This window comes from Gracilinanus agilis, chromosome 4, assembly GCF_016433145.1.
Source record: "Gracilinanus agilis isolate LMUSP501 chromosome 4, AgileGrace, whole genome shotgun sequence".
NCBI classification, from domain to species: Eukaryota; Metazoa; Chordata; class Mammalia; order Didelphimorphia; family Didelphidae; genus Gracilinanus; species Gracilinanus agilis.
In genome coordinates, this window is record NC_058133.1 from 407,671,938 (window position 1) to 407,699,167 (window position 27,230).

General features: G+C 36.3%; 1 protein-coding gene across 1 annotated transcript in view; it reads left to right on the forward strand.

The window, feature by feature from the left end:
* ADGB (androglobin) overlaps nt 1-27,230 on the forward strand; it is a 330,120-nt gene that overhangs the window by 123,572 nt on the left and 179,318 nt on the right. The window contains exons 13-14 of the mRNA XM_044675455.1: nt 21,459-21,594; nt 25,963-25,996. Coding sequence (XP_044531390.1) covers nt 21,459-21,594; nt 25,963-25,996 — 170 coding nt within the window. The remainder of the gene's footprint in view (nt 1-21,458; nt 21,595-25,962; nt 25,997-27,230) is intronic.

The following is a 27,230-nucleotide window of genomic DNA, read 5'->3' on the forward strand; positions in this document are numbered from 1 at the left end:
TTTACCCTATTGTGTCATACAGTAAATCAAGAAGGTAGTAATGTTAGTTGAATATACTAGTACATCAAAAAAAGATATAATAATATCAACTTGGTCCAAATATTATTTCAATTACAATTTTTCATTTTTCACTATTTTTCAAAAGTAAGTTTACTGTTCTTTATGCTATTAGGTTAATAAGAATGGAGCTATGGAAGGGTGATTTTGTGCTAATTTGTTATTCTTTACTTTCCTTGTAACATACTGATTCCTCGTTCAATGGGAGTTTGAAGCAAATCCAGGCCAGGTATATTCTTGCTGGGGAATTTAGAAGCTATAGTATTAACTCACTAATTGCTGGTTTATTGTAGGAATGATTTGAGGGGAAGTTTCTGTATTATAATATATAAATGTGGGATTTACTTAGGGGTTTGTGAGAGGTCTGTGGGTGGCCTTGCTATTAGTCTGTATTGTTTTTCTGTGTTTCCCTGGGCCTGAGTAAGGATACTGATTACAATAATTTCAGTAAAAGGGAATGTAAGTGACAAAAGAGTCACATAGGGGAAACTGAGTGGAATAACCATCCTTCTGACACCTATGATGCAGGATTCAGAACTTGTTACGGGCTGTGCCAAATACCATGGGTTTTGATGGCTTCCCGCACTACGGCTGCTAGCTTTGAAGCAGTATCTGTCCAGTCATTTTCCCTAGACACAGGGTCAGTGCCACCTGTATAGGCAGAGCAATGAACTATAGCTAGGGCTTTAAGTACTTGGAGAGCAGAAAGAATTTCATTAATAATTTTTGCATTAGCTATAGATTTTCCAGCTGAGGTTAAAAATTCTCTCTGAAGCCATGATATGCCCACTGAATGACAAATTTCAAATGCATATCTAGAATCTGTATAAATTGTTGCCTTTTAATTTTTGGCAGTTATACAGGCATGTTTTAGGGCTACAATTTCTACACCTTGAGCACTTACATTTGAGGGCAGTTAAGCTGACCACATAGTGACAAATTCTGTGACTACAGCAGCTCCAGTGTAGCATATGCCATCCCTCATAAAAGAACTATTAGTAAATATGACTATATTTGGATTATCTAAAGACGTATCCAGGAGATTGTCTTGAGGCTTTTCTGCCATGGACACTAGTGTTTCACAATTGTGTAAGGGTACTCCTGAGACTGGTAAATCAGGAAGTAAGGTGGCAGGATTAAGAGTTGGACATTTTAAAGTAATATTTTCATTATTTTATAAGATTATTTCATACTTTGTAATTCTTTGATCAGAAAATGCCTGTGTTCTATGCCTTAGCAACAATGCTTCTACTTCATATGGGCACATAATGGTTAGTGGGCATCCCAATGCAAGATCAACAGTTTTTATTACTAATAAAACTGTGGCAGCTACACCTCTAAGACATGGTGGTACTCCTGAAGCTACTAGGTCCAGCTGGCCTGAATAGTAAGCAATTGGATGCTGAGAAGGTCCCAAAATTTGAGTTAAAACACCTGAAGCTACCCCTCTCCACTCATGTATATATAAAGTAAATGACTTGTTGTAATCTGGGATGCCTAGAGCAGGGGCAGACAGGATAGCCTGTTTTAGATTTGACAGAACTGACAATTGCTCTGTCTCTAATTTAAGTGGTTCAGGGACTGAATCTCTTGTTAGTGGTATAAGGGACTTAGTAATTTCCCCATAGCAAGGGATCCATTGTCTACAAAATTGTTGTTCCTAAGATTGTTCTTAACTGTTTCTTAGTAGTAGGATCATCCATTTTTTGAATATTTTCAATGCACTTAGAAGAAATAGAATGGGCACCAGCAGTTAAAATGTACCCTAAATATTCTACTTTAGAGAGATACCATTGAACCATTTCCTTTGAGATATTATGGCCTCTTTTATATTATCTGTCTTGGGTCAAAAGTTGTTCAAAGAGGGTAGAACTTCCTATGTAACCTTGAGGCAAACGAGTCCATGTGTACTTAGAATCTTTCCAGGTAAAAGCAAATATATATTTCTGGAATCCTCATGAATAGGAAGTAAAAAATAAAAAAAAAAAGGAAAAAAAAAGCTGAACACAAGTCCACTACTGTAAAGTAACTGGCTGTACTGGGAATAGAGGAAATTATTGTGTTTGAGTTTGAAACCACAGGATGTCTTTTTATGATATGATTATTTGCAGCCCTTAAGTCTTGGACGAATCAATATTGTTCTTTTCCATCCGGGCCTATTTTTGACTTTTTAATATATAAGTAGGTATATTATATTCTTATTTGCATGGAATTATTATGCATTGTTCAATTAATGAACTTATTACTGGGGTGATTCCCCCAATTGCTTCTTTTGATAGAGGGTACTGAGGAATGGAGGGAGGTGGACCTCCTTTTGTCTTAATCTGAACAGGAACAGATGATTTAAGTAGGCCTACATTGGAAGAAGATGTGGCCCAAAGAGACTCAGGTTTATCGGCAGGTATTCCCAAGGTTGGTGGCTCCTTCACCTCCTGGCTCTCTAAGAGAAGTACAAGGAGAAAATTTAAAGATTCTTCAGGTATTTATAATGACATAGAGCCATCTGGAGAGCAAGTTATTGTGGCTATAGGCTTGCATAAAAGATTTCTCCCCAGCAAATTTATAGAGGATTCAGACATTAAAAGATAAGAATGTTCTACAATTAGGGGTCCCATGCATATCACGGGAGGAGAAAGTTTTGGGACTTTTTGAGGTTTTCCTGATACACCTACTACATTTAGAGAGCCAATAGTTACAGTTTTCACCTGGTTGACTCACCAGGACTGATCTAGATGCACCTGTATCCAAAAGACAATTATAGTATGAATTTCCCACTTTTAGGGTCACATGAGGTTCATTGCTATAGGGGGAGGGGATGTAGAGGGATAATTGGCATTAAAACATCAGGGTCTGGAAAAATCAAAGGTTTCACTTTCTGATTCCAAGGCCCTTATACCCCTCCCCCATCATTGTACCTTTATAATCTTTGGGTAGTTCCTTGGGCTCTCCCCTGAGGGGCATTAGCACCCTGAGTAGTTTGGGGTGAGCTCTACTTAAAATGTACTGTTGTGGAGTTATTTGCTATGAGTTATCATCTTCCCAATTTATATTTCTAGGATTTTTATCACTCTTAAAGTTATGATTCCTTGAATCATTATTATAATTATTATTCCTATAATTATTTCCTATAGTTATTATTCAACTGGGTATTATTTCTGATTACTCTTAACAAATTCCTACAGTTCATCATTTTGTGGCCCTTCTTCTCATAGAAGTGGCAGGCTAAGGGATTGATAGTTAGATTCTTGGAGAGGGGCAAGAGCCAATGATTCAGTAGTCATGCTCTTTTTCTTGTTTATCCATTCTATTACTTAAAGATTTTAGTTCCTTCTAAATCTTGGTCAGTAAATTGTTAGTCTCTTCCTGTTTTTCTTTATGGTCTTTTGAGACAAAAACAGCAGTTCTCCTTAACTCTTCAAGATCCATCTCAGGTTAGCTTGGGAATGTGTTTTAAAGTAATCCTGGATCTCTCTTCAATAGTTATTGACAAATTGTTTCCTTATTTGTCTAGTATCCTTTTCAATAGAAATGTTAAGGTCTATGTATCTGCCTCTCAGCTCAAAGAGGGTATCCATGAATTGGGAGGGTGTCTCATCATTGGATTGTGTAAGGCATTTAAATTTGGTCCATTCATGTAGCCTTTCGGAGCATTCTTGCATTGCTTTGAGAATGGCATCCCTAACACACTAGCCATTAATACTGTTTTTAGTAATAAAATTATTGATAAAGGCTGTTGTGCTTTGGATTTTGAATTGGATGAGCACTAAAGTGCTGTATTGTGGATGCTTTTTTTAAAAAATATTTTTCCATGGTTTCATGATTCATGACCCCTTCCCCAACTCTGGCTCTTTTTTCCCCACACCCAGAGCTGACAAGCAGTTCTGCTGAGCTATACATGTATCACTGTTCAGAACCTATTTCTATGTTATTCATCTTTGCAACAGAGTGATCTTTTAACATCAAAACCCTAATCATATCCCCATTGAAGTATGTGATCAATAATATTTTTCTTCTGCATTTCTGCTCCCATAGTTCTTTCTCTAGATGTGCATAGCATTCTTTCTCTTAAGTTCCTCTGGATTGTCCTGGGTAATTGCATTGCTGCTAGTAGAAAAGGCTGTTACATTTAATTGTGCCATAATATATCAGTCTCTGTGTACAATTTTCTCCCAATTCTGCTCCTTTCACTCTGCATCAGTCCCTGGAGATCTTTCCAGTTCACTTGGAATTCCTCCAGTTCATTATTTCCTTCAGCACAATAATATTCCACCACTATTAGATGCCATAATTTGTTCAGACATTCCCCAATTGATGGACACCCCCTCATTTTCCAGTTTTTGCCACCACAAAGTGTATAGCTATAAATATTTTTGTACAAGCCTTTTTCCTTATTATCTTTTTTTGGGTACAAACACAACAGTGGTATGGCAGGGTCAAAGGGCAGGCAATCTTTTAAAGCCCTTTGGGCATAATATCAAATTGCTTTACAGAATGGTTGGATTAATTCACAACTCTGCCAGCTGTGTATTAGTGTCCTAGTTTTGCCACTTCCCCTCCAACATTTATCACTTTCCTTTGCTGCCATGTTGACTAATCTGCTAGGTGTGAGGTGGTACCTCAGAGTTCTTTTAATTTTCATTTCTCTAATCAGGAGGGATTTAGAACACTTTTTCATGTGCTTATTGATAGTTTTGATTTCATCATGTGAACACTGCCTACTCATGTTCCTTTGACCATTTGTTGATTGGGGAGTGGCTTGATTTTTTTTTTGTAGATTTGACTTAGTTTCTTATGTATTTGGAAAATTAAGCCTTTTTCAGAAAGTTTTGATATAAAAATGTTCTCTCAGTTTGTTGCTTTCTTTCTAATTGTGGTTGCATTGGTTTTGTTTGTACAAACTGCATTTGCAGACCAAACTCAACATACTATAATCCTCTCTTGTAATAAAACCCTTTTTTAATTTGATATAATCAGTCATTCATTTTACATTTTGCAATGTTTTCTGTCTTGCTTAGTCTTAAATTCCTTCCTTTCTATTGTGGCTGCTCTTAAGAGCAGTACATGTAGAAATTATAAATTGCCTATAGAGATGTTTGCATACCTGGATTTTTGCTGTCTTTTCATACATTGCTAGTTCATTTGCTTTGAGATCTGATAGTATTCAAATATAAGAGATGAGTAAGCCATCTTAAATGCTAAAGACTTTAGTCAGTGTCTGCTATATGCTTCTTCCCTCACCTTTTTTTTTTGGTGGGGGAGGAAACCTGTGATTTCATCCATGTAGGGAACTCCTAGTGGGGAAATTTCTTTCACTAAATCATATAGGAAAATGCCATTTGACAGTCAGAGTTTTCTACATACCTGGTATGTAATAGGTTGGATTTGTACTAGATGTTTCTGACTGGGAGATCAGCTCTCTTTTTAACAGCCTCTCTGTTCCTCCTCCACCCCAGCCCCAAAATGTTTTAAGTGTTCTATAGTTAAGCAATTTAATATTGGATGTCAAGGGTAGTCCCTGTTAAAAAGACATAATTAGTAAAAAATGGTCAGTACTTAAGAGTTCCTTACTTTATGGGAATGGCATTTAATAGTGTGTAGGACCATAATTACCTGGTCATCTTTGTGACAGATCAGCTGTCTGGCTCATAGGTAACACTTGCTGGTAAGAATGGGGACTTATAAAGTGTGTGTATGTTTCCCTCTAGTGGCAATTTTATAAAAGTACAGAGAGTATTTATATTCTTGCCAACAAAAAGAAATTTTCTTTTTCTCCTATGGAAGGGAACCATAAATTGAGGGAGCCCAGATGTATGAAATTAAATATTAATATTTGCACCAAGTTTTGTAAAATATTTATGTTCTCGGGAAATTTCTTTTTCATAGTGTTATAATTACCTTCTATTAGCTTTTTTGGGTAGTGGGCAGGGTTGAAAATGTTTTTAAAACTACATCTTGGTTATTGCATTCTTTTTAAAATTAGAATAAACTTTTATTTTTCCAGAATACATACAATACAATTTCTCATTATTTATTTATTTTTCATTTTTTTTATTGTCATACAAAACATTTCCATTTTGGTCACTGTTGTACAAACAAAGTCGTAATATAACCAAGACCCCAAAATAAAACCCAAACTACACTGACATGTAAGACTACTCTAATAGTTCTTTCTTTGGAGGTAGATAGCATTCCCTGTCATAAGTTTCTCAGTATTGTCCCAGATAACTGCACTGCTCAGAGTAGTCAAGTTTTCAGATAATTATGAAGATAGGATTAATTCGCCCCTTGTCAATTTTTAAATTAATCAACAAAAACTGAAAACACCTCTACTTAATACTAAGTAGGGGAGGTCCACAAGCCTCTTACAAAATAAGTGACAATTCCAGAAGCAACTGACCACCTCCTGGGAAGTGCTAAGCAAATTTAAAGACTGCAATTGGCTCCTGTAAAGTGGAGGAAGAGACAGGAAGTGACATGGGAAAAGGACTATAAAAGTCCTGAACTACCTATCCAAGGGAGTCTTTGACCTGAATTTTCGGCTTGAAGGATCTTGGACTGGGACTGCAGCTTGGAGCTATGATTTGGGACTTTGACCTGGGACTCTAGCTATTGAACTGGATCTTTGGAGCTTTGGCTTGTGGTGAGTGAGAAGCTGACCTTCCTTTCCTGGCTTCTGGAGAGATTAGTTCCAGAGAGGCCTTACCTTCTTGGAGGAGACCACATAGATTAAATCCTTGTTTAATTCACCACTGAGTCTTCTGACTGAGGGATTAAAGAGCCCTGCCTGGATTGAAGCTGGGGACCAGAGCAACATTTATTGTGATAGGCCAGACTTCTTACTCTACCCTCTTTTACATTTCTCTACTTTCACTCTTTCCACCTCTTTATAAATAAAGCTACTGAAAGTCAATTTGACTTGAGCTATAATATTCTTTAAATCAGCAACCACGGTATTATCTTAGAATCTCATTTATTAGTCAGACCCTAAATTTTAATTCCTTACATAATCATTGTTCAGTATTGCTATTATTGTGTACAATGTCCATAGATCTTTCTAGCTTTTTCTGAAATCATCTTGCTTATCACTTCTTATAACATAATAGTATCCCATCATCAACATGTAGCAAAATTTGTTTAGCCATTACCTGGTGGATGGACATTTCCTCAATTTCCAATTCTTTAACACTACAAAAAGAGCAATTATAAATATTTTTTTTACAAGTAGATCCTTTTCGCTTTTTTATGATCTCTTTGGGATACAGACCCAGTAGTGATATTACTGGATCAAAGGGTATGCACAGTTTTATAGCCCTTTGGGAATGGTTCCAAATTGCCCTCCAGAATGTTTAGATCAGTTCACAACTCTACCAGCAATGCATCAGTGTCCCAATTTTGCCACATTCCCTCCAACATTTGCCACTTTCCGTTACTGCCACATTGGTCAATCTGATAGGTGTGAATTGATACTTCAGTGTTGTTTTAATTTGCATTTCTCTATTTAAGAGTGATTTAGAACATTTTTCATATGATTATTGATAGCTTTGATTTCTTCATCTGAAAATTGCTTAGTCATATCCTTTGACCATTTGTCAATTAGGGAATGGCTTGAATTTTTATAAATTTGACTTAGTTCTTTATAAATTTGAGAAATTAGAATTTTATTAGAAACATTGCTTCCCTTCTAATCTTGGTTAAATTAGTTTTGTTTGTAAAAAACTTTTTAATTTAATATAATCAAAATAATGCATTTTACATCTTATAATACTCTCCAACTCTTGTTTCATCATAAATTCTTCCTTTCTTCCAAAGATGTGCCATGTAAAATTCTGTGTCCCACTAGTTTAGTTATGGTATCACTCTTTACATCTAAATCATATATATATTTATGTATTAATATATCCATTTTGACCTTATTTTGGTATAGGGTGTGAGATACTGGTCTATACCTAGCTTCTACCATACTGTTTCTAATTTTCCAAGCACTTTTGTTAAAGAGAAAGTTCTTATTCCAAAAGTTGGGATCTTTGGGTTTATCAAACACTTAGTTGCTAAGGTCATTAACCCCTGTATATTATGTACCTAATCTGCTCCATTGATCTACCATTCTTTCCTTAGCCAGTACCAGATTGTTTTGATCATTGTTGTTTTATAGTACAGTTTGAGAACTGGTACTAGCCTCCTTCCTTCACATGTTTACATATTTTTCATTAGTTTCTTTGATATTCTTGACCTTTTGTTATTCCAGATGAATTTTGTAATTATTTTTCTAGTTCTGTATAATTATTTGGTAGTTTGAGTGGTGTGGCATTGAATAAATTAATATTTTTAGGTAGAATTGTCATTTTTATTATGTCAGCTTGGCCTACCAATGAGCAACTAATATTTTCCCCAATTGTTTAGATCTGACTTTATTTGTATGAAAAGTGTTTTGCAATTGTGATCATGTAGTTGCTATGTTTGCCTTGGCAAGTAAATTATCAAGTATTTTATATTGTTAGAGTGATTTTAAATGGAATTTCATTTTCTAACTCTTGCTGTTGAACTTTGTTGGCAATATATAGAAATGCTGATTATTTATGTGCATTTATTTTGTATCCTGAAACTTTACTAAAGTTATTATTCTTACTAGTTTTTTAGTTGATTCTCTAGGATTATCTAAGTATACCATTCTATCATATGCAAAGAGTTATAATTGTTTCCTCACTGCCTACTTTAATTCATTAAATTTATTTTTTTCTTTATTGCTAAAGCTAGTCATTCTAATATAATATTAAATAATTGCATGATAATAGACAACCTTGCTTTCCCACTGATCTTATTGGGAAGGCTTCTAACTCATCTTCATTGCAGATGACACTTGCTGAAGGTTTTAATTATAAACTACTTAACATTTTAAGGAATGACCCGTTTATTCCTGTATTTTCCAGTGTTTTTAATAGGAATGGATATTGTATTTTGTTGAAGTCTTTTACTGCATCTTTTGAGATAACCATGTGATTTTTGTTAGTTTCTTATTGATATGGTCAAGTCTACTATTAGTTTTCTAATATTAAACCAGCCTTGCATTCCTGGTGTAAATCCCACCCAGTCACAGTGAATAACCCTCTTATTTAAAATTTTTGCATCTATATACATTAATGAAATTGATCTATAATTTTCTTTCTCTATTTTTACTTTTCCTGGTTGAGGTAACAGTGTCGTATTAATTTCATAAAAATAATTTGGTAGGATTCCTTCTGTGCCTATTTTCCCAAATAGCTTGTATAGTATTGGGATTAATTATTAAATGTTTGATAGAATTCATTTGTAAATCCATCTGGCCCTGGGGATTTTTTCTTAGGGAGTTCATTGATAGCTTGTTCAATTTATTTTTCTGATATGGGGTTATTGAATAATTCTAATTCTTCTTTTGATGATATAGGAAATTTGTATTTTTTAATATATTCATTTCACTTAGATTTTTAGATTTATTGACATGTAATGGACAAAAACAACATTGTCTGTTTTATTTTTTTTTCCTAAAACCCAACTCCTAGTCTTATTTATTAGTTCATTGGTTCTCTTAATTTCAATTTTATTAATTTCTCCTTTAATTTTTTGGATTGCCAATTTAGTATTTAAAGAGCATTTCTAATTTATTCTTTTTTGACTGTCTAAATTTTGATCCAGCCATACCACTGCTGGGTCTGCTGGGATTATACCCCAAAGAGATAATAAGGAAAAAGACTTGTACAAAAATATTTATAGCAGCACTCTTTGTGGTGGCAAAAAATTGGAAAATGAGCGGATGCCCTTCGAATGGGGGATGGCTGAACAAATTGTGGATTTTGTTGGTGATGGAATACAATTGTGCTGAAAGGAATAATGAACTGGAGGAATTTCATGTGAACTGGAACGACCTCCAAGAATTGATGCAAAGTGAAAGGAGCAGAATCAGGAGAATCTTATACACAGAGACAGATACATCATGGCACAATCTAAGATAAACAACTGCTTGATCACATGGTTAGGTGGGGATATGATTGAGGATTTAGATTCTAAGCAATCACCCTAACACAAATATTAATAATATGGAAATAGGTCTTGATACATGAAACATGTAAAACCCAGTGGAATTGCTTGTTAGGTATGGGAGGGGGTGGGAGGAAGGGAGGGAAAGAACATGAATCATGTAACCATGGAAAAATATTCATAATTAAATAATTAATTAAAATTTTCTATTAAATTTATTCTTTTTCTAGTTTTTTTAATTGCCCAATTCACAAATCTCCATTTTTCTCTATTTTATTGATTAAATTTATAGAGATATAAAATTTCCCCTAAGTACTGCTGTAGCCACATCCCATAAATTTTGATATATGGTCTCCTTACACATTCTCGTTAATAAAATTATTGATTTTTTATATAATTTGTTCTTTGACTCACCCTTTTCTTAGCATTAGATTATTTAGTCTCCAATTAATTTTTAATTTATCTTTCAATGGAGCTTTATTGATTATAATTATTTTTACTTTATGATCTGAATAGGTTACATTTATTATTTCTGCTTTTCTGCATTTGGTTTTGTAGCTTTTACATCAGTTTTTGTGTAGGTGACATGTACTGCTGAAAAGAATATATATTCCCTATTATTGTCATTCATTTCTATCCAGAGATCTTAGTTCTAACTTTTCTAAGATTTAGTTCACTCTTTTTACTTCTTTATTGTTTTTTTGTGTGTGATTTATGTACTTTTCAAAGGGGTAAGTTTAAGTCCCCCACTAGTATAGTTTTTCTTTCTATTTCCTTCTGAAGTCCATTTAATTTCTCATTTAAAAATTTAGAGGCTCTACTATTTGGTGAATATAACTCTAGTATTGATATTACTTCATTGTTTAAAGTACTGTTTAGCAAGATGTAATTTCCTTCCTTATCTCTATTAATCAGATCTCTTTTTATTTGGCTTTGTCTGTAATCATGATTGCTATTCCTGCTTTTTTTAAATTTAGATGATGCACAATAAATTCTGTTCCAGTTGCTTACCTTTACTCTGTGTGTGTCACCCTGCCTCAAATGCATTTCTTGTAAACATCATATAGTAGGATTCTGGTTTTTAAAACACTCTGCTATCTGCTTCCTTTTGTGAATTCACAGTTATGATTACCAACTGTGTATTCCTCCCCGTCTTATTTTCCCTCTTTGATCCTGATTTTTCCTTTAAATCTGTTCCTCCTCACCAGTGTTTTGCTTTTTATTACTCCACAACTTCCCTCTCCCTCCTATTACCACCCCTCCTTTTCTTGTCTTATTCCCCTCCTACTTCTCTATAGGGTAGTATGGGGTTCTTTTCTCCAATAATTATGGTTATTATTCCCTCTCTGAGCAAATTCCAATGTGAGTAAAGTTTAAGCATTCTTTGTTACCATCTTCATCTTCCCCTCTACTGTAACAATCTTATATGCCTCTTTTGGTTAGATAAGTTACCCCATTCCATCTCTCCTCTCCCTTCCCTTTTCTGTCAATGCAATTTTTCCCCTCTTGATTTTTTAAATTTTCATATCATCTTACTCTGTATACTTCCCTATCCTCTATCTAAGTATACTCCTTCTAATTGCTCTACTACTAATAAGAATTTTTAAAGAATTACAAATATCCTCTATCCAGATAGGAATACATACAGTTTAATCTTATTGAGTCCTTTAAAATTTCCCTTTTATATTTACCTTTATAGACTTCTTTTCAGTCTTGTGCTTGAAATTTAAATTTTCTTTTCAGTCTGGTCTTTTCCTCAGGAATGCTTGGAAATGTATTATATTGAATGATCATTTCCCCCTCGATATACTCCATTTTTCTGGATAGGTGACTTAGTTGTTACCCTATATTTTTTGCCTTCTGAAATATCATGATCTATGCTTTCTGATTCTTTAATGTGGGAGGTGCTAAGTCTTGTGTGATCCTGATTGTAGCTCTGTGGTATTTGAATTGTCTCTTTCTGGCTGTATGCAGTATTTTCCCTTGGCTTAGGGGCCTTTCAATTTAGCTATTATATTCTGGACATAATCTGTGGATTATTTAATTTTCATTTTTATTCTCTTGTTCAAGAATATCTGGGCAGTTTTCATTGATAATTTCTTATATAATGATGTCCTGACTTTTTTTTAATAATCGCTATCAGGAAGTCCATTGATTTTTTTTTTCCACTGGGTTATACACGTATCATTGTTCAAAAGCTATTTCCATACCATTCATATTTTCAATAAAGTCATCATTTAAAGCTCAAACCCCAATCATATACCCATCGAACCATGTGATCAATCATATGATTTTCTTCTGTGTTTCTACTCCCACAGTTTTTTCTCTGGATGTGGATAGTATTCTTACTCATAAGTTCCTCAGAATTGTCCTGGGACCTTGTATGATTAATGAAGAAGTACATTACATTTGATTCTGATACAATGTTTCAGTTTCTGTGTACAATTTTCTCCTGGTTCTGCTCTTTTTGTTCTGCATCAATTCCTGGAGGTCTTTCCAGTTCACATGGAATTCCTCCAGTATATCACTCCTTTCATCACAATATTATTCCATCACCATCAGATGTCACAATTTGTTCAGCCATTCCCCAATTGATGGACACCCCCTCATTTTCCAGTTTTTTGCCACTACAAAGAGAGAAGCTATAAATATTTTTGTACAAGTATTTTTCCCTATTATCTCTTTGGGGTACCAACCTAGCAGTGATATTGTTGGATCAAAGGCAGGCAGTCTTTTAAAGCCCTTTTGGCATAATTCCAGAATTGCCCTCCAAAATGTTTGGATCATTTCACAACTCTACCAGTAGGGTATTAGTGTCCCAATTTTGCTACAAACCCTTCCAACATTTATTATTTTCCTTTGCTGTTATACTGACCAATCTGCTAGGTGTGAGGTGGTACTTCAGGATTGTTTTGATTTGCATTTCTCTAATCAGGAGGGATTTAGAACACTTTCATGTGCTTATTGATTTTTGTTTTGATTTAGTTTTGATTTCTTCATCTGAAAACTGCCTATTCATGTCCCTTAACCATTTGTCAATTGGGGAATGGCTTGATTCTTTTGTAAAATGACTTAGCTCCTAATGAATCTGAGAAATTAGACCATTTTCAGAGGATTTTGTTATAAAAATTTTTCCCAATTTGTTTCTTGCTTCCCTAATTTTGGTTGCATTGGTTTTGTCTGTACAAAATCTTTTTAATTTAATGTAATCAAAATAATTCATTTTACATTTATAATGTTCTCTCTTTCTTGGTCTTAAATACTTTCCTTTCCCATAGATCTGACAGGTATATGTCATATATTTGTAGTATATATAAATTTGTAATTTACTTCTTTATATTTTAGTCATTTACTCATTCTGAATTTATCTTGGTATAATGTGTGAGATGTTGATCTAAACCTAATGTTTCCCATATTGTTTTCCAATTTTCCTAACAGTTTTTGTCAAATAGTGAGTTCTTGTCTAAAAAAGTGAAATCTTTAGGTTTATTGAACACTAGCTTACTGAGGTCATTTATCCCAAGTCTATTCTATTTATCCACCACATCTATTTCTTAGCCACTACCATATTGTTTTGATGACCATTACTTTATAGTATAGTTTAAGATCTGGGTATTCCTAGGCCCCCATCCATCACTTTTCTTTTCATTAATTACCTTAATATTTTTGATGTTTTGTTCTTCCATATGAACTGTGTAATAAATTTTTCTAATTCTATAAAAAAGTGTTTTGGTAGTTTGATAGGTATGGCAGTGAATAATAGATTAATTTAGGTAGGATTATAATTTTAGTTATATTAGCTCATCCTACCCATGAGCAAATAATGTTTTTCAAATTATTTAGATCTAGTTTTAATTGTGTGAAAATAGTTATGTTGATTTGGTTATTGATAAGTGCTTTTCTTAATATTATACCATCCTTGCATTCCTGGTATAAATCCCATCTGTGAATAATCCTCTTTTTTTTTTAAAACCCTTGTACTTCGGTGTATTGTCTCATAGGTGGAAGATTGGTAAGGGTGGGCAATGGGGGTCAAGTGACTTGCCCAGGGTCACACAGCTGGGGAAGTGGCTGAGGCCGGGTTTGAACCTAGGACCTCCTGTCTCTAGGCCTGACTCTCACTCCACTGAGCTACCCAGCTGCCCTGTGAATAATCCTTTTGATAACTTGCTATGGTCTTTTTGCTAGTGTTTTATTTAATATTTTTGCCTCTGTGTTAATTAGGGAGATTAGTCTGTAGTTTTCTTTCTCTGATTTTGGTCTGCCTTGTTTTGGAATCAGGATACCATATTTGTGTCATTAAAGTAGTTTGATAAAACTCCTTCTTTGCTCATTTTGTCAAATAGTTGGTATAGTATTGGGATTTGTAGTGCTTTAAATGTTTGATAGAATTCACTTGTGAATCCATCTGGTCCTGGGGATTTTTTCTTAGGGAGTGTCTTGATGACTTGTTCAATTTTTTTTTTCTGAGATGTGATTGTTTAAGTATTCTATTTCTTCTTTTGTTAATCTAGGCAGTTCATATTTTTGTAAATATTCACCCATTTTACCTAGGTGACTAATCACATTTATTGCCATATAATTGGGCAAAATAGCTTTTAATAATTATCCTAATTTCCTTTTCATTAGAGGTGAAATTGCTGTTTTAATCTTTGATACGGTTTATTTAATTCTCTTTTTTCCTTTTTCTTTGATTTGCCACTATTTTTATCTATTTTTTCAAAGTATCAGCTCCTAGTCTTATTTATTATTTTAATAGTTCTTTTACTTTCGATTTTATTAATTTCTTTTTTGATTTTTAGGATTCCCAATTTAGTTGTTATCTGGGGATTTTTAATTTCTTCTTTTTCTAGTTTTTTAAGTTGCATGCCCAATTCATTGATCTCTTCCCTCTCACATTTATTGATATTGTAATGCAGGATTTATGCAAGATTTCTTGCATTTGCAGATTACCCTAGGCACTCCTGGCAGTTAGGAGAATGGAACTTTGGCCCAGCAGGTGCCAGTCCCAAGACCTGGCAGTTTGAGCTGGGATTTTAAATACCCCTGCAGATGGGGGCAGCTGGGTAGCTCAGTGGAGTAAGAGCCAGGCCTAGAGACGGGAGGTCCTAGGTTCAAATATGGCCTCAGACACTTCCCAGCTTTGTAACCCTGGGCAAGTTACTTTACCCCCATTGCCCACCCTTTCCATTCTTCCACCTAGGAGCCAATACGCAGAAGTTAAGGGTTTAAAAACAAACAAACAAACAAAAAATACCCCTGCAGAACCAACCTGGGGGTTCTGATTTCCTTGACCTCACCCAGATACTCAGCTACCCCTTAACTTCCCTTGGGGACCCCAGGAAGTTGAAGGGAGGTGTGGGTGGTGGAAAGTGGGCAGGAATTAGGTTAGAGTAGCCTAGCAACAGAGACACCCCTAAACCAATTCATCAACTATATCTGGCTAGCTGATGAGTCATACATCAGGGCAGTATCAAACTATCCCTGGCTGAGGGGCTGGTTCCCTCAGCCTGACCTTGCCTTCTAGGTCCATAGCCAATACTTGCCAGTCACCCTAGCAACAGCCTCTCAAGAGCCCTAAACCCTCTTACCTCAGTTTTCCTTTCTATGTTAAAATAAACCCTTAGCCTGAAACTGAATTTTTGTTGTCAATATAACATCATCCTGGGCTAAGGGGCTGAGGAGAGGGGAGAACAGCAACCACTTGACTCTAAAGGAGGTACAGGGCAAGCATCCATTTTGTCCAGGAAGTGTGAGAGCTTCACTTCCTGTTGAATTCTCCTTTCACTCCAGCAGGGAGGGACTCCACACTCTCTGCCTTAAAGGAGCCTATACATAGCAGGGAGACTCCCTGGGCATCACAGCCCAGGCTACACATCCCTGACTGTCTCAAATCATCAGCTACAGGCTCCCTGGCCCAGGTGACTCACTTATACCACCAGCTCCCCTGTTATCAGTCACATTACCCCCTTATTACAATATATGCACATAAAATTTCCCCCAAGTACTGCTTTGGCTGTATCCCATAGATTTTGACATGTTGTTTCATCATTATTATTCTCTCCAATGAAATAGTATTTATTTCTTGACCCACAGGTTTTGAAGAATTAGATTATTTCTTTCCATTTAATTTTAAATTTGCTTTTCCACAAGCCCTTATTAATTCTGATGTTTATTACATTTATTGGGAAAATTGCAGTTATTATTTCTATTTTCCTGAATTTGTTTGCAATGTTTTTATGCCCAAGTACATGGTCAGTCTTTGTATATGTGCCATGTGTTGCTAAAAAGAAGGTATATTCCTTTTTATGACAATTTTTCTCCAGATATTTATTAGCTCTAATTTTTCTAACATTTCATTCACTTCCCTTACTACTTTCTTATTTATTTTTGGGTTTGATTTATCTAGGTCTGATAGGGGAAGGTTGAGGTCCCCCACTAGTATGGTTTTACTATCTATTTCCCCCTTGTTCAAAACCCATTTCCATATGTAAGATGGAGGCAAAAGATTCTTGGGGAGTGGCATGGAGTCTTGGAAGAGGAGCTGGAGATTAATTGGCAGTTGGAAGTGCAGAGGGACTTCTGGGAAGGACTTCTGGAGAAGGGGGTCTTCCGGGGTAAGAGCTTGGTGAGGGGAGAAGGGGAAAAGAGTTCTGAGAAACCTGAAAGCCATCCTTGATAGTTTCCTAACCTGATTGAGAAGATCTGATACCTTTGTTCACTGTCATCTCAGTCCAAGACCATGCCAACCAGTGTCTGGGGTTTCTGGACTCCATCTTGGAGCAGATCCCTGAACCCCCACATTCCTTGTACCTTGCCTTACAGAGACCCTTATCAAATAAAGACAGACTGATTAGAGATATTAGGCATTGTCTTAGCAGGAAGGGCAGGTGAAGCTTTGAGTCGAGACAGACTTGGTCTCCTCAAGGTGAAGGACCTGAAAGGGGTCAAGAATTTAGGGCTTCCTTTACCCACTGACCACCACCTAATCCACCACCTTTATCCAATACCCTGTTATCCTCATTAAATACCTTAATGTCAGATAGTGTTCAACTTATTCTTGAAACAGATAAGGGAAGAAATACAACAGCTTTGCCTGACTGGGATCCATCTCTTTATCCAGATCCCCTATTGATCAGAGAGGGGGAAGCTTATGTGAGCCTTGGTTGTGAGCAGCAACGAACCAGGTCGCCTCATACCCCAGCCTGTGAAGAAGCCTTCCCTCTAGCCCAATTTCCAAGGGGACCCCCTCATTGTAATAACAAAATGAATATATAAAAATGACTTTAAAATTATCATAGTTTTTATAAGTTTTATTAGTAATCAATAGAAAATGAAACATGCCATGCTAGCTTAGGCTGTTTAAGCAGCCTGCCATTCCCAGCTCCAGCATGCTACGATAGGAAGCAAAGAGGAACGCCAGGCCTCAATTTTATCTTCCTGTCTATGTCATCATGTAACAACAGAAAGCCAGTGGGCTCATGGGAAGTATAGTTCAAAGTCCCTGTAATTTCCAATAATACATCATAGTCTCACAGTATTAATGGCCAACAGTGAATGAGGAGGGAATTGCTACACTGATTCCACCTAATTCCCTTAGCTTTATCCTCCTCCTCCTTAGCCACCATAATGCACATATTATTCATATTTAGAGTGATCTTTTAAAGCCAAAATTCCAAGCATATAACCATCAAACTATGTGATCAATCATATGTTTTTCTTCTGCATTTCTGCTCCCACAATTCTTTCTCTGAATGTGAATAGTGTTCTTTCTCATAAGTTCCTCAGAATTATCCTGGGTCATTGCATTGCTACTAGTAGAGAAGTTCATTACATTCTATTGTACCACAATGTATCGATCTGTCTGTACAATGTTCTCCTCATTCTGTTCCTTTTATTTGGCATCAATTCCTGGAGGTCTTTCTAGTTCCCATGGAATTCCTCCAGTTAATCATTCCTTTCAGCACAATAATATTACATCATCATCAGATACCACAGTTTGTTCAGCTATTCCCCAATTGATGGACATCCCCTTATTTTCCAGTTTTTGCCACCACAAAGGATGAGGCTATGTTCCTTGGTCCTCCTCTGTTCCATTTGTTCTTTGTTCATTACCTGAATAGAAGCTGTCAATTATAATTTCTTTTTTCTTCTTCTGTTGTTTATTTTTTCCTTCTTTCTTTCTTTTTATGGGCTATATTCTTGATCTTCTTTTTGTTTGCTTTATCTATGAGTTTGAGGATTTCTTCTCTGAAGGGACTTTTTCTCTGTTCTGCTGGTAAACTGGATTAGGTGATTGAGCTGACCTATTGTATTAATGTGCCCTGAGGCCAAATCTTCCCTAACTGCCAGCAGAGACTGAAGGTGAAATTGAAGGTGTAGACACTAAATGTAGTTACCCTCTGCCCTTCTCTCTACTCCTTTTTGTCAGCTCCTCCCTGCCAGCTGCCCAATCAGAGTCCTGTGCTTCCTGTGTTGGTACCAAGGTACTCCTTCACAGTTGCAGCCTTTGCCCTGGAATCCCACAGTCAGCTGGAGTCCTACTGTGGGTCTCAGTGCAGGAGTGGGGGAGGGATATTGGATCTTTCCCTCATACCCATGAATTCTACTTTATCTGTATACCTTTTGGGTTGAATTGAGTAGAAGAGACCAGTGGCTCTGTCTTGTTGAGTTTGACTTTCTCTCTATTTTGAAGTGCTTATTTTTGATTTTGGTGTGGAAGGAATGTCACAGAAGATTTGGCTTATGCTGCTTCTAAGCCACCAATCTTGACTCCATCCCACCAATAATTCTTAAATTGTCTCTCCTGGATCTCTTTTCCAGGTTAGTGTTTTTTTTCAATGAGATATTTCACATTTGCTTGTTTTTATTTTTTTTTTTTATCAAGAAAGTCCCTTAAAGTCATTAGCTTCTAGTTATCCAATTCTAATTGTTAAGGAATGGTTTTCTTTCATCAGCTTTTGAGCCTCCTTTTTCATTTGGCTCATTTCTTCTTGCATTGCTTTCATTTCTCTGCCCAGTTTTTCCTCTGCCTCTCTTAATTGATATTTGAGCTCTTCCAGAATCTGAGCCCTATTCATATTTTTCTTTTGGACTTTGAGTGTGTTTGCTTTGTTTTCATTATCCCCATCTATGTCTGGGCCTTGCTCTTTGTCTCCATAAAAATTCTCTATGTTTAGGATTTTTTTGTGTTTGCTCATTTTCCCAACCTTCTTTTATGGAAGACTCTATTCTCTGGGAGGTTAAGGCACCCTCTTAAACTTTGGTCCTTCCTTAATGGTACCCTTAGCCATATTTATGAGTTTCTGTTGTTTCATTTCTTCCAAGATGGTATGATGGCTTGTGGACTGGGAGCTGTGAAAGCTGATTTAATTTCCCCTGGGACTGTTGATAACTCAAATTATATCCTTTTGCTTGAGAGCAATCTTTTGGTCTCACTCTGGGTTTGACTAGGTCAGGCACTCAGCACAAAGCAAAGAACCCTTTCTTGGAGCTCCACCTTAAGCTTTGGCAAGGGTTAGCCAGCGCCAAGTCAGCATTATGGGGACTTCCCCTGCCAGGGTTCAAGAGGCCTAGCTCCAGGTCTACTGGCTGTCCCAAACTGGGATCTATGTCCTTACCACAAATCTGAGCTGAGATTCCCAGCCTCACTCTGAGCACACACATCAGGCTATGCAGTATAGAATGCCCTGGTCTGGAATTCTGGACCCCAATACAAGTTTGCTTGGAATTTTAAGGGTGTGCATTGGGTTGGACTGCTATTGGCCAAGGCAGGGTCTCAGGGTCTGGATGTTGGATTGGGTCCAGCTTCAGAACCTGGCACAGGATATGTGGAATGGGAGGGGCTTGCTTCTTACTCTATGCTATATGGCCTCTTGCTGGCTGTGCTCCCTCTCACCTCAGAGCCCCAGATATTCTCTGCCTGTTCTCTTCTGGAAAGTTTCTTCACTCTGTGTCCTTGATGGTTCTTTCATTCCTCTTTTCATTTTGTGGTATTATTTGAAGATTGATTGGAGAGGATTCTCATGGTGGTTTTGAGATTCCCTGCTTCTACTCTAACCTATTGGCTCTGGACCTCTTATTTGTTTTCTTATATTTTACAATCCATGTTCTCTCTCTTCCTCCCATCCCTCCCTGCTCTCCTGGAAGGCAGGTAGTAAGATATAGGTTGTCCGTATATTATCACATAATGCATATTATCATTGTAATGATAATTTGCACAGCAATATGGAAAGCAAGATGATGGACAGTCACTTGATTAGAACATAGAACGAACTGAGCCTGGCAAAAGGTGCCATGTGCCAGGATAATTGAAGCTCGGGTATATAAGGAAGGATTTGAATTGGAAGATCCATCTCAATCTGAGATTTTGGAGAAGTGGGATGTTGTGGTGAGGGGAGACCATAGGTCAACTGCACCAACCAGTTTCACAATCCCATATCCTGTGTTATCCTTATACTGAATAACCTAATCCAGATTTTGCCACCAAGAAGAAGCAACAGCATCTATCAGCAAAGTAACCTGACTTAGGTTGAACCCAGTCTAGCCCAGTCAGACTGGCAGCTGGCAATTAGCAATTGACAACTGACAAGCCTGACTACCACCAATTCAAGTATCATCTTTATCATCATTAGCTTAGGTTAAGGACTTCCTGTTTCCCTCCTTCCCAATCATTACCCTGCTTTCTCCTCCTAAGCCTGATAACATTAAATCTTTAAACTTACTTAGATTTGGTGTCAACTCTGTCTTAGGGCTTAGTGATCATATCCCTGGGATATTTGGGGAAAGGAGAGTAATATCAGTTACAGCAAATATAATTCATAGCCAATTTTAGCATTATCCTTTCTAGGCTAGAATAGTCAGTTAGAAGTAGCTGTACAATTCTAATCACAGATTCTTCATTTACCTGACTATTCTGGGACACTGTTATCCTGAAGTTGGGTTTGGTGGATTCACAACAACTATTTCTGTGGGGTTCTTTGTGTTTCACTATCACAACTTAAGTGTTACACTCAGGTATCACCCACACACTCAGTTTCAGCTCCTCATAACACAAGGATCATTATAACAACATCCATATCTTGTTATGAAAGAAGATACATATTGCCTTCACTAGAGAAAAATTCATGAAGGAAATAAAGAATGGGGCTATTGCATTTCTAAAGGTAGTACCCAATACTGATAAAAAAACATAAAATAAATGGTTACCCAGAAATTACTAGACAAATAATGATATCTAGAATTTTGATGGTTTATAGGTATATTAACAAAATATCATTTTAATACTTAAAACTAGAAAACATACAATTATTGATTATTTATATATTAGCAGCTTTTAACTGATTCTTTGACCATATTTTATACATTGTATTTCATTGTTTGTTCTTTAGGCATTATGTGCTCTCTCTGCTTAAGAAAGGGGACCCTTTTGTCGGCTTACCTTCTCTTGTTGAACTTGATGAAAGTCAGAGTACTATAGACGTGAATATAACTACAGGGGCTTTGAGTATGGTAAATATTTCTCAGGTAATTATGTAGCTACATATGATTATTTTAAATGGGGAGGGGTATTCCCTTAAGTTAAATGTTTTATTAAAACATTTTTAGATTCTGTTTTCCATTTGTTTGCCTTTAAATTTGAGGGCAAGGCTTCCCTACAAGAGGAGGTAGATGGTACCCCAATTCGATCTTGAATGAGGATGGGGGTTCACTCATGCCCCACCAAGTTGGTTAACTGTACAGCGGGTGGTCTGGCTCAAAGATAGAGGCTGCCAGTCCAAGCTGTGGTTCCTCTCCCTTGTTATCTCTCAGGCACTCAAGAACTTGATCTGGCTTCTAAGTGGCTTTTATTATTTACAAATCAGGGTTTGAGGAAAGGGGTGAAGGGTAGAGGGATTTTTGGTGTGCCCTCTCTCCACTAATTTCCTACAGGGTCTGTCACTTAGGCAGGAACCTATGCAGTTTCAACTCCTAAGTTTCTCCCCCCCCTTTCCCTTCTATTTCTCCCTTCTATTTCTATTTCTATCCTTTCTTATAAGGTTTGACTTAGTATCTTTGAGTATCATTTTCCATTAGAAATCTGTTTGCATAGAAGGCACTTATAGTTGATTTATAAAGATTTGCATCAATTTGTCAAGTTAATAAATAAAAATTTGGGAAATAAAATATTTTCATCCAGTAAAATGTTATAATCCAGATAACTTTGTGCCTTTTATTATTAAATTGAAGCAGCAAAGCTTCATTTAAATAAATTTTAAACAGATAAAATGGAGACAATTTACCGAGTCTTAGTAATTTAGACTTTTAGAACTTTAGATTTTGAAGTGACCATCTGGTCTAATTCTTTTTTACAAATTGAATACCAGAAAAATGAGATAGCCCTATGTCTGACTTTACTTCTGGTATTCCTTCAGAATACTACCACTGTCTTCTTTTTTGATCATGTAGTACTTGAAAATAGAAATAATCTCCATTGTGAATTATTGAATATAATTAATTTTATAATTCACATTTACATAATCCTTTAAAGTTTATAAAGTGTTTTCTTCAAAATAACTATTATAATTAAAATTATCTTGAGAGATTGATTTTTGGGTAAGAATATAAGTTTATTGATTATATTGGGTTTATTGATTAGGCCAGCATCATAACCAATAAAGTGATTTAGGTTTCCATTGTTGTGAGGAAGATTACTAAATTATTATTTAGTAGACTTAGCAGAAAGGGCTGAAGGAGGGCAGCTGGGTAGCTCAGTGGAGTGAGAGTCAGGCCTAGAGACAGGAGGTCCTAGGTTCAAACCCAGCCTCAGCCACTTCCCAGCTGTGTGACCCTGGGCAAGTCACTTGACCCCCATTGCCCACCCTTACCAATCTTCCACCTATGAGACAATACACCGAAGTACAAGGGTTTAAAAAAAAAAGAAAGGGCTGAAGGATTCTAAATGGAGTGGGGAAGTAGGAAGTGTGCTTCTCTCTCTGAGACAAACTCCATGATGGTTGGGACAAGTTGTAACTGACCCTGGGAGACCTCAGAGGAAGTGGAGTTTCTGATTCCTGTTTTCCTGGGATCCAGAAGGAAGACTGTCATCTACTTGTGGGAGATTTTTTGGTAGAAACTATTAATCCCAGTCTGAGTTGCTGGTTAACTTGGGCTGGGTTAGCTCCTAGATCTGCCCACTTGAAGGTGTGCTGGCTGAAGACCTGGGAAAGCTGTAACATCGCTGGAGTGTGTCAGGATTCTGCTATGAGGATACCCACTTCAGTCCTGCTATTCTCTGTGCTCTGTCTTGCTTTAGTTCTCAGTTTAGTGTAGATAAGTCCCTCCCCTGACCCTGTGGTTTGCCCATAGTTTGGAAGTATAGAAACCCCAATTCCCATCCTTTAGACCATAGTTCCCTTAATTAAACTTGTTTACAAGCCCTCTTGTCATTTGCTTCCCGTTTTCACAGACCCCTTGTCTCTGTGGAGCAGGGTAACAAGGCGTAACTGTCACTTCTGCCAACAGTCATTCCCCTAACAGCTAAACCCAGTTTTCCTAACTTGTTTGGTCCCAGACTATTGTCCATTCCTGTCTCTTACTCACCCTTCTGAACCCACAGTTAAAGATTTAAGTTAACTCCTCCCCTGTTTTCCCATAAGACTATGACACACTCTCTCAACCAGGAATGACCCAAGCTGAGTCAGACATCCTAATAAATAGATTTTAGGAGCTCATTATTCAACCCCTCTCTTTACCTTCACAAGATATCTTTAATTGGTAATGAAGAAGTGGTCTTTCAACCTACCCATTCCTTCCTATCCCCACAGGTGGATAGGTCACATATGCTAAAAAATAATTTTTTGTTTCCTTCATTCTTTAACCAAATTCTGTTATAAAGGAAAACATTTTTTGGGGGATTCCTAAGGACAAAGAAAATGCAAAAAGTAGCAGTTTAGATGGTATCTCTCATCCAAAATCCAGACACAGTAATACACAGCAATTTCCCCTAAATATATATGAATTTATACAGTATATGAAAAATAAATTCTCACATAACCTTGATAAACTAGTCTCTAAACATAATTTCTAGGCTACAAATGAGGAAACTTACAATGCAAAATCACAAATATCAGAGCCTAGTCTAAAATCCAGATCATGCTTGTAAGGCTTGAGTCTTGGTAATTAAATTTCAAAAACCAGGAAATCAATATATAGAATAACTATTAAAAATTTAAATGGAAAGAATAACAACACAGGAACCAAAACCTAATGATATGAAAATTATAATGACCAACTTGATGCCAAAGAAATTATATGATGAGGCACTCTCCCTTTTTTTCTTTTTTTTTTTGCTCAGGTTGGGGACTATGGAGATAGAACATTACATTCAGTGTGGGACTTGGTTGATATGCTGATTAGTTTTATTGTAATTTAAATTTTTTCTCATTTGCTAACGCTTTTCAGAGCTCTAACAGGGGGAACAATATGTTGGGAAATAAAATTAGTATGAAAATTAAAAATTTTATTAAACCTCAAGAATTTAAATATGATTTCCCTTGAAATTTGTGTTTATTATTTATTTAATAATATTTACTTGATAATAATTATTATTTACTTAATAATGGCTAATATTAGTGGAGAAAGTATTGGGCTTAGAATCAGGAAGACTTGCTTTCATGAGTTCAAATCCAATTTCAAACACTTAATAGCTGTGTGACCCTGAGCAAGTCACTTAACTCAGCTTGCCTCTAATGCTATTATTATGCTCACTCCTAAAAATGAGGAAACTGAGGCAGAGAGAGATGAAGTGACTTGTTCAGGGTTATAGAGCTACTAAGTGTCTAAAGTTGAAATTGAATTCAGGTCCTCCTGACTCCAAGTTCAACTTTTTATCAATCTACTGGAGCACCTCACTGCTGTTATCGTTTCTCAATAATATCTTCTACCCAATAGAATGCTCTCTTTTGCAAAAAAAATTTTTTGAGAAATATAACTTATGGCTACCATAAGCCATAGTCAATGGCTATATTTATATTCTATAGCCATAGTCAACCACCTCTCTATGGAGTAGGTATTTTTAATTATGAATCCTTTGGAGGAATTAAAATAGGTCATTGTATTAAACTGAATTTTTAGTGTTATCCTCCTTTGCATTATTTTGGTCATAGTGTATTTTTTGTTTTTTGTTTTTTTTCCTTTGTTCAACTTACTTTTTTGCATCAGTTTATACAAGTAGTTGCATGTTTCTCTGACTTCCTCATGTTCTTCATTTTTCTGTTACGGTGGCATTTTATTATGTTCAGATTCACTAATATTTTCAACCATTCCCCGACCAATGGGCTCTTAATATAGGATTTGTTTTTGCTGCCACAAAAGTACTACTTTATATTGTTTGGTATGTGGAAATCTTATTCTCTGTCAAGTATATCTAGTTTTTTTTTATTTTGAAATGTTTTTATTACAGGATTGAAGAATTTTATTAAATTAACTTTTTCATATAATTGGTTTGACATCTTTCTGATTGAGAAGCAGTGGTGTTTTAATAGACAAAGCCTGGTCTTGCAATCATTATACCTGAGATCAAGCTCTTTGCTGCCATGGCTAATGTTCTCAATAAATTATTTAAATTTTATAAGTCTCAGTTTTCACACCTGTAACACAGGGATAATGACACCTCCTGTACCTACCTCCCAGAGATTTGTGAGGAAATTACCTTATAAAATTATATAAAAGGGTGTGCTATTATTGTTTCTATGTTATTAGTATTTGTGGAAATCTACTCCTATTCCTTTTAATTCCTCCTTAAGAAGCCTAGTCCTGTATTTACTCACTATTTAAGAGCTGTTATGTTTTGGTTCCAATAAATGATATTTACTAATTGGTTTACTTGTTATGTTTTGTTTTCCCAATCCACAGTTGAATTTTGGTGTTACCAATGGAACTAATAAAGGTAAATGAACAACTTCCTCATTAAATTTACTGGAAAAATATGAAGGAATACTCTGAGCAGTTACTGATGAATTTGACTAAGTAGGCTAGATTTGGCTATCTAAAATTCTTGCTGAGATGGATTTAGTTGGTGCTTTATTGTGAAAAGAAATTACTTTTAATTCCCTTTCCCTTCCCCCTCCCCTCCAATAACATTTTTGTTTTAAGAAAACAAGAATGATACATTGGTATCTTTTTACAAGGTATTTTAAAAAAGCCTAGAGGGCATTTTTTTACAGGGTAGACAACTTCTCCTTCCCTTCTAGAATTTACTTTACCACAGAAGGGGAAATCTGTCCAGCTTCTAGCCTCTAGTGAGGACAGCACAGAACCTGTTGTAATTCTGGGAAATTAGTAGGGCCTCAGGGGAAGACCTTCCTTAGGAAAACAACATGCTTGCTCAGAGTAAAATGAAGCCCGTACTGAATCAATCCAAAGATATTCAAAGTTCCAAATTCAGAGATCTGATGCTGGAGATAGGAAATATGATGTTTTAAATAGCTTTCAAATGTTGGGGAAGTTAGTGAGGAATATGTCAGGAGGATAGCTTTGGAATTATTTTACATTAGTATACTACTAGTTATAACCTCTTTTGTTTCATTATGTTGTCTTCTAAGTTGGCCCATTGTGAGACAGACCAGATTTTAACTTCCTTTTTCACTCTAGGACTCCCAAATTGATTGCTACTCTTCTTTAAAGAAATCTCGGTCACTGGCATCCCCTGAAAAGAATTAATATTCAGAGACATTCACTCAGTGAGGGAACATTTTTTTCAGAGTGTATTATCAGGACGCAAATTCAGTGATGTAAGGATGGGATTTCTACAAGGGGAATGGGACAAAAGGAGCCAAAGGCAGTTGGTGACAGTTACTGACAGTTGAGAGACCAAAGGGAATTCTGGGAGATTTCCCAGAGGAAGAAGGAGGAAAGAGAGGGGTTCCCGCAGAGGACTGGAGAGAGGGAGGAGGTGGACATCCCAGCTCAGATCCAGTCCTGAGGGTTTCCTGAGGATCTTTCTTTGGACATTGAAACCTTGATTCCCTGGTCAAAGATTCCATCGCATCTCACCCAGCAAGACTTCAACCATCGAGTCAGCGAAATTTTTGGACTCCATTTTGAGAGTGATCTCTTAGTCTCCTTCACCCTTTCCCAACCTTTCAGAGAGACCCCCTTTCAGTCAAAACTTATAATTATAG